Below are 13,347 nucleotides of genomic sequence, written 5' to 3'. Positions count from 1 at the left end.
TCATCTGATACCACACCACCCACATCCTCTTCACATATAAGACACAAGAACACAGACTATATGAAATACATATGTGAAAGTTGCTAAGATGACAGTCTCTTAAATTTCCTTGTTGTTTTTGCTTTAGTTTTCTTGTTTAATTGTGGTCTTTTTCTTGTATATACCTAGCACAAACAACAGTGTTCAGCATAATGGCACAGGAACAAGCACATATGTAAATACAATATGTGCAATGCATTTATGATGTTTTATAAGACCCAAACTACACTCAATATGAATGAAAAACCTTTCCCTGCAAATAGCTCAAAAGGAAATACACCGATATAAAATGTTGGGAGATCAATGCCACGAAGGTGAATACTTTAAACAACCAGTTACTTTAGCAATTAGACAACCTTTTCTCAGCTAATCGTTGGTTCTGTTAAAAAAAGAAAAAAGATGCATGTGGTGGGCAAAAGCACTGGCCAAGCGAGTGGTGTTTTTGTACCTACTGTCATACTGTCAAAAGTTACATTTTTTATCATTGATCTTACCTCCTGAACAGTGTTTGGCCCAGTTCTCCTCCACCTCTTTGAATCCATAGTAAAGTGGGAGGCCACTTCGCTTGCCACCTTCCTGAACAGAAGTCGGTCCGGTTGATGGCGGGGTCAGGAGGTTATACTGCACCTATAAAAACATTCATGACAGAGAGATGCTAATATTCCAGTGCCACATACATTGTTACATGTATTCAAAGAGTCAGCATTAGAAAAAATAAAAGATTTATACTACTCAAATCAAAACTTTACCAAATCTGGAAACCATAGAACTATGTTAATCAGTGGTATTATCAACATATCTATTTAACTTGAAAAGTATAAAAAATAAAGTAACAAATAAAAAATAAAAATGACAGAACTACTACTTAATTCATGCAATTTACCATCAGACCTAAGCAACCAAAAAAATAAGTAGTTCACCTGCTCAAAAAGGTACACGGGCGCCTTGGAGTAGTGACGCATCAGGTAATCAAAAACAAGACACAGGCGAGCCAGGTTGAGGGGCACTGCCTTCAGCTGGGAGTCTTTGCTCTGTGCCACTTCGGTGATGGCTTGGGTTACCAGGGTGAGGACTGAGCGCCGACCACGTTCTGACAGATTGTGGAAAAGGAGCAGCAGGAGCTGGAGGTGCTCTACATTAAGGTCGTCTTCTCCATGCACAGAACATTGGATAGTGTGCTGCTTCAACGTTCCCAAAAATCTATGAGAGCAAGAAAGGGAGACAGGGAGCAGAAAGTAGAAATAGGTCAAAATAGAAAACATTAGCGGATCAAATCTGAGCTAGTATGTGTTTCAACAAGAACATCCTCTATATATTCCCACATTTTTCTAGACCACAGCACTGTACAAGGTGTTTCCCCTCTGTTCTTGAATTGGTAGATAAGAATTACAATGGTTGACATACCTTTCCCAGACTTTCATGCACTCGGGTACATCTGGCTCTCCTTGTACGCTTGCCTTGTGCTGCCATATGAGTAGAAGTCGGGAGAGCACTGATAATGATTGGGGGTGAATGTACAGAGGCCAGGGACCCTCTGAAAAGGGTGCAACACCTAACTGCTGAAGAAGGGTGCTCTGGGAATGACGAGAAACAAAAATAAGTCTGTGACATTGAATAAACACTTATACGCACAATAAATATTACTTGTTACTTGCAGAGACTTTTGGTGCTGGTGAACAAGATACTGGCAAAACAAAGAAATTCCTTTTACCTGCAGGGCTGGGGATGGAAGATCTGATGTTACCAGGGTGTGGTTGAAGTGATACAGAGCTAGAGAAAACGCTTCATCTGAGGAGCCTGTGGAGAACAAAATACATTAATCAATTACTGGTTGCCTCCTTTATTAGCCACCAAGTCAAGAAAAAGGGATAAGTGTAAAATCTGAGGTAATATTCATGATGCGGTATGTTTTTCCCGGTGTACCTTTGACATCTTTATCGACATCCTTGATGATGCTGGCTAGCGTAGCCATGTGCTGCTCTGTGAGAGATACACTCAGGTAGTTGCGGATGAAGTTGTTCCGGGACTTGAGCATTGAAGTGGTGATGAAGTTCAGAATGCTGGAGGCTAAACTGAGGAACTATATGAACAAACAATTATGATTTGCTGGGTTGTCTCACATTAAAACCAAAATGCTTTAATAAGCTGCAATGAGAGACATGTCAATAGGTACACTGGCATTGCATAAAAATACATGTTCCATTTACGCTGGAATGCCGAAGCATTATTCTGTATGTTATAATGTACACAAAAATCTGTCCTCACCAGTTCTGGATCTTTACGTCCAGCTAAAATATTTCCATTCTCACTGGGATTCTGCTTGCTGGGGCTCTTCAGTCTGGGAGAGGTCTCCAGAGGTGGGGGTGGGGGAGGGGGTGGGGGAGCAACTTTGTCTTTAGTTGGCGAAATTGTCTCTTCGAACCAAAGCCCCAAGATGGGTTCGCTGTCATCATCTGCAGAGAAAGACAAATCATCTATATTCATTCCTTAGAGAGGGGATGAGACATGTCCCATGACTTGCAAGATGTGATCAAAAGGCAAAATGTAAAAAGCTTCAAACTAGTGACACCTACAACATTGCAGGTGGTGGACACAAGCCACAAGATGGCAAAAAGGTGAATCGTGACATCCTGTTGGTGAATATCCACTCAAAGAACATGGAAAATGTTTTTTATCACTGCCAATAAGGGAAAGCCCATTTAGTGTATTTACTTTTTTTCCCCACCCAAGTAAATTATAACAGGTAGGGAAACAATAATTACAATTGGGGTTGAGGGTGTATTGACCCACCTCTTTCTGGCCTTATGAATTAACACCTTTTTGCTAATTTGTGTTTATTGGGTAGCATTTTTTACACTAACTCCAGACATCACACATTTTTATTCAAAGCATAGTGTAATAAAGATCTATGCCCCTTACCCTGGATGACTGGTTCAAAAATGGGGGATAAAATATGGGGGATACTGAAAAACAAATCTCCTGCAATTATACACCACCTACATTTTTGGATTAAGTCGAGATACAGTCACCTGAACGAGTCTTGATTGGTTACATAAGGGTGCTATGAAAAACAAGGACAGGGGACTCTGCCAAGACTCAGAGAGTAGCCATGTTCCTCTCTTTACCAGTGTAAAAAGTGTCCGCAGATCCGATTATATGACTATTAAGTCAAGCGTCAATCTAGTGACCTGCTACCATGTACACACCCGCTACCTCAAGCTCAAACTGTCTTGTCATGGACAGTCCACGACAAGGAGAGAAACGCTACTTGTGTTAAGCTCAGGAAGGCCATCACATTCATCCTTACAATCAACCCCCTTTAGTAATAATAATAATAATACTATAGTTAGTTATAAAGAGCTTTAACAGTCCATTTCAAGCTAAAATACATATAAATAGAAAAGAAACATAGCAATAGACAAAAAACAGCATTATTCACACACACCATCGCTTCCCAAATGTGCATTTCCCACAACTATGGAATCCTCAGTTCCTCTCTAGGAACCTACACAGGGAATCCAAGACCGGCAACAAACTACAAAATGCCGTTTGTTGCATGGGCACAACAAATTGTGAAAGCCCTCTTTGAGCCTTCCACATGAAGCCACATAGCGTTAACCCTGCAACACAGTAGCTCTCAGCGGTTTGCTTTTGAGTTTTCCCTCAACCACTTAAAAGCCTCTAACCTTGGACAATACTATTTCAGTATCTATGAATCAGTTAAAAATATTTAAGCAACATTAGACTTGACAAGCATCTTATAGCAGATACACCCAGTTGAATTATCTACAGATTAATTTAAATACAAAAACAAGAAACAACTTAAGTGTTAAAAGAATATCACTTTAAGTTGATATTCACATCTGCATGCAGCATTCAAGAATCAAAACGTTTCAGGTGACAGCAATATGTAGGATAGTGTGTTCAAGGCCAAAGTTTACGAGCAGAACTTGAATTCATAGTATTCAAGAATAATACCACTGTTTTGACAAGGGGCCTACAATTATTTTTGTATTGCGGACATTTTCCAACATGTGTGACAAGTAATGCAATGGCAAGTAAGTGTGATGATTAAAAAAAAAAATGAATATGATCTAAGATAGGGCTAGGTAATATTACCACAGTACCACAATAATTTTAACCATTTACCTAATTATTGATAAATCACTAAATGTACAATAAAAAATGTAACATTTTTATGACAAAAAGCCTGCATTCAATTTTAATCAAGGCAGGAGCTCAGAATGATGACAAAAGGGCAATGTTGTTGTTTTTTTTAACATTCTCTTGAAAGCATCTGAGGAAATGTTTACTCAACAGGGAAGCAACATTTAGTCCTATTATAGTAAATCTTGGTATCAATAACAATCTACGGTTTGAACCACAGGTGAATCTTTCTGACAAAAAATATTGTCATTGATCATATAAATCTTTCAGACTAGGGGCTGTTTTGCCAAAGCCTCTTCATCTGTGACTACGTAATTATCTAAGCTATTAGGGCTATTAGTACAGCTCAGAGCCTAAGTTGTGAGACATACAAAAACAAAATGAATCTAGGACAGTGAAGTGGACAAGAAATCTTTGCCCCGAGGACAGAAAACTGCTGACCTGAGATACAAGCTGCACTTGTCTTCTCCTGTCTTCTCTCTGCTGAAATAGTAGACAGTCAACTATACTGTCGCATTGTGTGATGAAGGGACAAAAATGTAAATTACATTACTGTGGGCGTATGTACGTGGTTACCCTCTCACTGCTGTCATTACCTGACTGACTGATCCAATGACGGCACACCTGTTTCCCTGATACAACTCAGCACGAGCTCAGAGAAAAACACAAACATGACTCTGCTTTCAGCATCTTCATCCAGGGTCATGGAAAGAAATCTGAGCCATACCATGAAGCCTTTTCACAAAGCTTCTGGGATTTTGGATTGTTGGTCAACATATACTTTCCTATAGTTTATTTTCCATCAAATGTATTAGGAGCACACTATGCAATTTCCCTGTCAATAACCGTAAGCGATAAATAATAGACAAAATGTTTGGCGAGTGTCTTCACAATCCCTAGAATGATGACAATTTTGTTAATTTTTGGAATATGACTAATTCATTCCAGACATTATGTCCTTGTTAACAAGCTACAAAAATATTAGAAGAACTCGACATACTCTTGCACACATAGCAGTTCTGCATTTTAGGTCAGTAAGAGGGTCTATAAATTGCTTTACTGCCTTCCATACTTTATTGCACTTATGGTTAAGAAGCAGAGACGCTGTTAAATGGTTAAAGGCAGCACCACAGAGAGCAGGGGACAGAAACTTTCTTTCACAATCAGAGCTATGATTGAAGTAAAAATGCTGTCCAGACAACAGCCAGTTTTAATTTTTTCTTGTTTTTTACAGCTGCTATGCAAGTGCATACTCGTGAACTTTGAACATGAATTCAATTTTAGGGAATGATGTCATTGCTTAAATCCAGAGAGATAAAGTACCTTGACTACTATCCTCCTCTGTACTGCTGAAATCATCCTCATAGTAGGTGTTTGAATCTGTAGAAGCGCTGGCATCACTGCTGACTGAGCCCTTCCTCTGGCGTTGGAGAACACAAGCCTGGTGGAAGCAAAAACAGTCTTATTGATAATCAAAATGTAAAAGTTTTCACACTCTTTTTAATCAGACACCAATTTTATTAATGGGGCGATGTGAAGAGGACAAAAACAGCTGCCAAAACAACATTTTGCATCACAGTATCTATTATGACTATATGTATGTTTTGCTGCACCTATGTCTCTTTTTTCCCCATATTCCACCAAGCACTTTCTATCCATCTGTGAACATTAATCACATAGCTTGCAATAATGCAAATTACAGGTGGGTAAAAGTATAATGATTTTACCTTTTTGTAGGAAGTAGAGAGAAGGGTGAAGAGTAGGTTTGTCAGGGGCACAGAATCGATGAGCCTTTGGACCCTCTGGATGGAAGTGCTCTGTGCCATGATGTTGAGTTCAGCTGGTGGTCCATCACTCACCCAGCCCTGCTGGAAACATGGCTTTCAAAAAATAGAAGGTTCCTTTTGCATATGGTTGTTTCAGGTTTTTCTTGAATGTTTGCATCATTTTAATAACATTTTAAACATGAAACAATCTAATTAACCAACGTTCAATACATCATGTTTTTAAGTTTAGCTTTGTATAAAAAACAGCTACAGTGAATTAGTAATTGATTCATTATTACAGTAAAATACAGGACATGATATGCCTAACTGAGGTATGGGAAGTATTATGAATCTTTAAACAACACGTTGACCTTTTGCAATTCTTTCATCATAATGTTTTCAGCAGAGGCTTTATGTCTACAATCACTAGAATGACGATATGCTGTGATGTTGGTAACAAGTACAAATGTAAAACATCTACATGTACACATGTAAAATAATGGAAATTTACTTAAAAACAACAAATAGTAAGTGTTTTTTTGTTCGTCTTACCCGGTGCAGCGCCTCAACTTGCAGATCCTGGAAAAGCGAAGTCAAAAGTTTGATAGCATGGTTTGCCAGGATAACGGACAGAACACCAAACCCTTGGTGCCTTAAGGAAAACAGGAAATTGAAAATGACTACGAGATGAGATGAAACGATGACATTTCACTGCAGTAACCATTGTGCACATATTCACTTCATTATTTAAACTGCTGATGATGATTAAAAGACAAAACTTACCCTTTGCCAGGACCAAGTTTAGGAGATCCCGCACCGTCTTTGGTGCGAGCAGCAATATCACGGACACGCAAGGCAGCCAGAGGATCCTTCTCTTTGCCCTTATCCGCCAGGGCGGTGGGGCTCAGGTTAAGAATCAGATACAGGCTGTTTAAAAGGCACCAGGCTCCAAGCAGCTGGAAGTTCTGGTAATGCTGCAGTAGAGAAATAAGTAAAAGAAATATATATATATCAGCAAAAATGTATTTTATAAAAAAGCGAGAGGCTCTCGTCACAAAAACGGGAAGCAGCTCATCACTAAAATGAGAAGCTGGTCCACCTTCAGAGCTTGTACAGAAGTTGTGGCTACTGTGTTGAAAATAATACCATCTAGATTTGTAAATATCCTGGGTAGCTGTAATTCTACCAAGACTAATTCAACATACTACTGACCTCTCCTCCAGCTCTGCGGGAGTTGCTGATGGCTTGTCCAATCATCTCGTAGATCTCCAGCTGTTGCAAACACAAATGTTGTACTTGTTACCATTTAAACTAGCTGTATGCATGCTGGCATGGCATTCATTAGAGATTTGATTTTAGCCAAAGATCTGATAAAATGCTAAAAAAACTAAAATGTTGCACTAATAATACTCACACATTTCTGGACAATTGTAGCCGCGTCATTTTCATAGTCCTCCTCTTTAGTCCCAGTGGAGGCGGAGCGAAGCTGCAAGCCGCTACCTACCTGCAGAATGGCCATGCAAGTAGCCACACTCACACCTAAAATCGGTAAAAAAAAAACATTTGCCACTTTGACTCGATACTGTAACATTCAGGTTTTGATCAAAGGGGGGGGGAAGCACACTATATTGCTGCACTACATTTTGGTCGATTGTTCGTAGACTAAAACTATATCGTTGTCAAATCTACATTTCCTCCTTGTTTGATGAAGAATATAGCAGTTTGAATACTGACAGTTTAAATGTGTTTTACCTACAGAGAGTTATCACCTACCAGCATAGAGACAGCTCAAAGCCAGCACGGTCATATCCAGTAGTCTCCCAGGTGTCAAGGGCTCCAGTACAGGCAGGGAAAGTGTGTCCAAAGCCATGGTTACATCGATCACCAGTGAATGAAATCTGGGTATGGGTTTAAGTATAAAAAAGGTAATTAAACATTTGGGGGGAGTAAGTGCAACATGCACATTTAAAGAGTCTTTCACATACAAAATACACAAAAGTATGGGGAACAGTAAATCATGCCTACATGTGTTAAGAATCAGCAGAGATAGCAAATGAGAAAAGTTGAAGAGGAGAATAAATAATCTAAAATACACAAGGCCTGAGAGAAATAATTACCCATTGCGGACAGCAGTGGCATCAGCCACTGTGGCAGGCATGATAAAGAAGGAGTTGGCTGATACAGCATCCTGGAAACGGTTGATGTAACGCAGAAAGTAGGGCAGGTTGAGGCACACTCGTAGCAACTTCTCAGACCCACCTGGAAATACAAATTATCGAGAAAAAAATATTATTAGGAGAGATGATTATATTTAGTTGATATACTTATTAGGCTATATAGATTACTACTCGATAATACATGAAAGTTTATTAAACTTTAAAATCAAGATACTTAAACAGTTTAACTGTAAGCTTAGTGTTCATATACCAAAAGGGTCCAACAACAAAGAAATAACCACTCACCAAGTTCCTGTAAGCTTGACACATTCTGAGAGACGAAGGCATTTTTCATTTTGGCCTGAATGGCTTGATCTGTGGTTTGGTCATCGCAATCACTCTCAGCCTATTTTTGGAGAGAGATGGAAAAACATAACAATCGTGATAATTAAGTACAACTGTATGTCAAATTTAATTTCATATGTGGCAAATTGTAATATAGGTTAAACCCAAGTTTATGTTATTTGAAAGCCATAGGCAACTGGACTTGCTTTAGGTTTTTGAAGACACATCACCTCTCATGCTGGAGGCTTCTTCAGTTCTAACTGACTGGTATTTAACTTTTTGTCCAGTTGCCGACGATAAAGCTTTCAAAGATTACCATGACCTGGATGACTGGGAATCTTCACAGATATGTTTACTTTCATTATAAACATTGAAGAGAAGAAAATTAAAGATCACTATCAATTAGTGATGACAGAGGAGCAGACAGACGAACGGCTGGTCTGTAACACTTGCCTGCATGTGTGATGCTGACGGGGAGGCCAAGATGGTGGTAAGGTCAGGGTTGAAAACTGAAGTCAGTTGATTAAAGAAGTTCATTTGTACTTCTTTATGTCGAAGCTCTGGGTTCACAGCACTGGGCAACTCCTTCTGATCTTCCACTATTAAACGAACAAGGAATGACATTTTTAACATACCAAAGCTTTGAAGATTTGTTTTGCAAAACAGTCTGAAGGATTATTCTGTCATTTGTTTAGCTCCAGTATGGACAAATACTAACAACATCAATGAACAATCACTACACCAGACAAAATAGTAAATATAGGAAACTAAGGAACTAATAAAATAAATATCAATGTATGATCCCTGAGTCAAAATGCCTCAGTGGGATGCCTCACTTGATCTCTCGGTTTTTAAATAGTCTGTTTGTTTAAATAATACACACTTACCATCGGAAAGGGTCTTGACGGTTTGAGGCAACTTGGCAGATTTCATCATAGCAGTGAAAGTAATGATTTCTGTACGATCTAGTCTGCTGCAGCCAGTGCAAAGTCCTTTTATTAGAAGGATCAGGTGTTTCTGAAGAAAAAAACAGTATTGGTCCATTTAACTTGTGGTTTATATAGTAAATAATGTCCTATCAAAACATAAAAAGTACACACATGACAGAAAGCAAGATAATATATAATTGAATCTTCTAAATTAAAAAAAAAATTCAACACAACTGAAACGAGACAAAGTGCTGACAGAGAAAACATAGCTACATTTTGTCCGTTGCTGGTCCTATAACCTTAAAATGGAAAAGGTAATTTAAATGCAGTCCTACATTACAAGTTTGTTTCTCTCACCTGTGATACCGCACATGCCTCATCTGGGTTCTCCAAGCGCAGCAATGAAAATTCAATCAATACTTTGCAAGCTGCAGCAACTGACAACAGCTGATTTCTCGGTACTAGAGAGACAGAATAAAAATTATTTGCTGACTGGAAGAAACAAACTGAAACATTAATATATTTTGGCTGAATGGCAGTAGACAAAACACTGAAGAGAAAAGAAAAGATACATACTTTGCCCACATACTGTGGTGATGTAGTGTGCAGAGAGTGCCACGAATGATGAGTAGAACGGCTCATACTGTTTGTCGTGGTGGAGGATGTCTGATTCACTGCAAATGACCAGTGGAATATCTTATTAAACACGGTCGAATATGAATTTGTGTATAACATTTTTCACAATATCACCAGTAACATTTACCAACAATCAACAGGTAGCCTTTAGCGCACAAAGATGTCATTATTAACACTACCGAAATGATGATAATTAAAACAGTAGGACATCAAATTTGGTGCCATTTTACCTTTAGACTAATTTAGAATTTTGTGTTTGTTGGCTTTTTTGTGGATGCTAACTGATGCACAATAAATAAAGCTTCCTATACAAACCAGGAGAAAAAATAATTTTTAATTGTATAGGCACACCTCTATTTATTTCACAAACCATGCTAGTTTGTTATTAATGACAAATATATTATCACATAAAAAAAGAAAACACACTGGCTGGCATTGCGTGTCAGTATGACATTACATTGTGTGTTGTCCTCAGGTAAAAGCAATGCCTCCGAGCACACTGTTATGCAGTCTTTTCTAAAATGTCTGAGATGCTTGTTAGCTACTCGCCGTTTGTCACTAGGGAAAACCAGTTTGTGTTTAATTATGCAGTTAAGCTTAGCCTGTTCTGTGTCAAACACATGGAAACACACAGCTCTGAAGTAATGTTCCTCAGCAGAGTCCTACGCCATTTTTCCAGTACCGGCACAAGCTGCCCTAGCAAAATGACACCTCTTCAATCCGATCTGATCATATATCCAGACAGAAGGAAGGCCGTCTTTGTTGGTGGAGACGAACCTGTGTGGCCGACTCTGTGAGCATCAATCCTTCATAAGGTCGTGAAAACTGTGTTTCTTTCCTTATCTATACATCTATACTAGTGATTTTTTCTGAAGCCTCTGATATATCAATTTAATCAAGTTTAAGAAATTACTTCAATGTGCCCGTAACCTGAAAAAATATATTTGCTCTCTAAAATTACAAAACACAATCTGTTTTTCCAAGCTGCATGTTATGAGGGTGAAAGAAACAAATGGCTCCCACTAACACTTAGTCAACATGCTAACATCTACTTCATAAACTGTCCACTGGGAAATGGTACAAGGACATTAATATAATTTCTCAATTATATCTGTGACAGAGACATACGATAGTAATATTATGCCTGCTACTGTTTATTCAATCTAATGTCTTTTTCAGCCAGAACTGCTTCTGCTCTCTTCTTTAAAATGAGAGATTGTTAAATAATTGAAAGACCTATATTTTTGTTTTTCACCAAGACACAGTCTACGGTTCTTCTAATCATACATCACTCAAATGTGCTGCTGGAGATGAAGCACCCACTACATTGACAACCAAACTTTCCAGCTGTAAAAATCTGTCACACTACTTTTGGCACAACTCAATGGGCATAATCAAACACTCATGCTCACAATGCTGAAAATGCCTGTATGGTCAATAAAACATTTCTGAAAATGCTTAATACTGCAGCTCCAGAGTGAGCAATAGCAAAAGTGAAATTTCATTGGAAAACGAAACTAACAGCCCTGCTGGTAGCAGTATCACTATCACTATCACTGCATATATTTGCAGGTTGGTTATCGAGGAAGCGCTTGTTTAAATGGCCAGAGGGAGGTCAGCTGATGTCACTACTGCAAAGGAGTGTCAAGTGACAATCTGACTACCGTGTAGGGACCACTGATTTGATTATCACTTGATGGCGATGGATTGGTAGTTTGCAGGGCGAAATGTTCTAGTTTTACAAGAAGATTAATGAAAGGTCCCCGTAAATGATTAACGTTATGCCTGGCCTAAAGACTCGTCCCCAAAGACAAGTTCCCCTGCGTGACTGGCACTGCACCCTTTCCTTGTAACGTTAGTTTACCACAATCGTGACAGATTTCCCCTAAAGACATTTATCTTGACGTTTATTTAGAAACAACATATCAACAAGGTATCGTTTTACTAACAATATTTTCGCGGGGACCCATCAACCACCCTCAAATAAGGAGACAGTAATGTTAAAAGGTCCCCGCCTACTTCCAGCCCAACCACAGACACACAGGAGCTAACGTTAAACTGACTGGCTACCTTATTAATCAGCTAACGTGAATGTAGAAATGGTCCGTTGACATGCCCAGAGTAGACTGGATATGACAAGCTCAGAATACAGCACAACCGAATAAAACACATCCAACTAAAGTTAGCTGACGTAGTCAACTATTATTGTGGCTGGCCCATTCCGTTTGGAAGGCCCCTTGGTTAGCATGCTGGCTAATGTTTCTGTTAGCTAGCTAATGATGAAGCATATTTTCTAAACGTTACACTGCGACGGTGATTGGCGATTGGATTGCAGTAATACCACATTAAAGATATATGTCCACAAGTCATAAGTCGACCCTTGTTTCAAACAGTTCAAGATTAATCAGCCATGACTAGCTGAATAGCATTTTGAGTAACTTAGCTAACGTTAGCATATAGCTAACGCCACCAAATGACTCGATGTAAGCACAAGTTAAGCTCAAGTAGCTTGCTAACCGCTAACGTTAGATACGGTTCCCATGGAACTTAAGCAACCAAGCTAAGTTAGCAAGTTACCCAGTTAGCCCACTCGTGAATACATAGGCTCGTATTTGAGCAAATTAAGGCACACAATTTATTGACATGTAACCGGTTACCTGTTGATTATAGACCCAATAAGCTGAGGTAGCTCTTTCGTTTCAAAAGCGGTGTACGAAGCTGATAAAAGCGGCCGTACTGCCGCTGTCCATTCGTGTTCCCCATCTCCTCCGCTCGACGCCATCTTGAAATCCCATAGAAAAAAACTCGCTACTGTACTCGAAGAAGAAACTGTGAAAGTCGATCACAGGGGGCGCTGACAATCCGACTACAGTCAGGTCAACATCATCATTTCATCCATGAAATTCACAAATTTGTACATGAAAATATAACAATGCCTTATTCCATTACATTTAATGCCACAAACTGATAATAAAAAATACCTCATACAGGTCACTTATTTAGAATATTAATTATTTTCATTTGGATTGCATTGTTCCCCATGACCTACACTGTGTTTTTTATTCTACAATTGTTTGATTAAATAAGATAGTAGGTACAATCGTAGATATTCTCACATTCCTGTAAATTAATAAGATACTCCTCTGGACCAATGTGTGTGTTTAGATGATTGGACAGAAATCTGAAATGGACAGTTGTTTGTTGTTTGTACAAAAATGGTAAATGCATTACTTGTAACTATCACAACGTTATTTTCCGTTATGTGAACTTTTGTGGACACGTGAAAGTAAAAACCATTAAATGTATTAT

At 38.8% G+C, this 13,347-nt stretch overlaps 1 protein-coding gene across 16 annotated transcripts in view; it reads right to left on the bottom strand.

Annotated features, from left to right (window-relative positions):
- The window catches only part of ubr4 (ubiquitin protein ligase E3 component n-recognin 4), a 48,223-nt gene extending 35,388 nt beyond the window's left edge, over positions 1–12,835 (bottom strand). For 9 of the 16 annotated variants that reach the window (XM_084016426.1, XM_084016436.1, XM_084016434.1 and 6 more), the window contains exons 1-20: positions 12,696–12,835; positions 9,979–10,076; positions 9,760–9,863; positions 9,361–9,490; positions 8,927–9,072; positions 8,435–8,534; positions 8,090–8,231; positions 7,746–7,870; positions 7,387–7,511; positions 7,185–7,244; positions 6,756–6,946; positions 6,525–6,624; positions 5,934–6,086; positions 5,530–5,647; positions 2,305–2,492; positions 1,963–2,119; positions 1,751–1,836; positions 1,444–1,613; positions 960–1,239; positions 534–666 (exon numbers count right to left, since the gene is read on the bottom strand). In XM_084016426.1, the coding sequence (XP_083872552.1) occupies positions 534–666; positions 960–1,239; positions 1,444–1,613; positions 1,751–1,836; positions 1,963–2,119; positions 2,305–2,492; positions 5,530–5,647; positions 5,934–6,086; positions 6,525–6,624; positions 6,756–6,946; positions 7,185–7,244; positions 7,387–7,511; positions 7,746–7,870; positions 8,090–8,231; positions 8,435–8,534; positions 8,927–9,072; positions 9,361–9,490; positions 9,760–9,863; positions 9,979–10,076; positions 12,696–12,820 (2,731 nt within the window). In that variant the 5' untranslated portion in view covers positions 12,821–12,835. The remainder of the gene's footprint in view (positions 1–533; positions 667–959; positions 1,240–1,443; positions 1,614–1,750; positions 1,837–1,962; positions 2,120–2,304; positions 2,493–5,529; positions 5,648–5,933; positions 6,087–6,524; positions 6,625–6,755; positions 6,947–7,184; positions 7,245–7,386; positions 7,512–7,745; positions 7,871–8,089; positions 8,232–8,434; positions 8,535–8,926; positions 9,073–9,360; positions 9,491–9,759; positions 9,864–9,978; positions 10,077–12,695) is intronic. The other 7 variants (XM_084016435.1, XM_084016431.1, XM_084016430.1 and 4 more) reach the window with 1 other exon arrangement.
- Positions 12,836–13,347: the final 512 nt, after the last annotated feature.

Source organism: Eutrigla gurnardus, assembly GCF_963514095.1.
Source record: "Eutrigla gurnardus genome assembly, chromosome: 8".
NCBI lineage: Eukaryota > Metazoa > Chordata > Actinopteri > Perciformes > Triglidae > Eutrigla > Eutrigla gurnardus.
The sequence above is the reverse complement of the archived record's forward strand: the minus strand, read 5'-3'. Positions and strand labels throughout refer to the sequence as shown.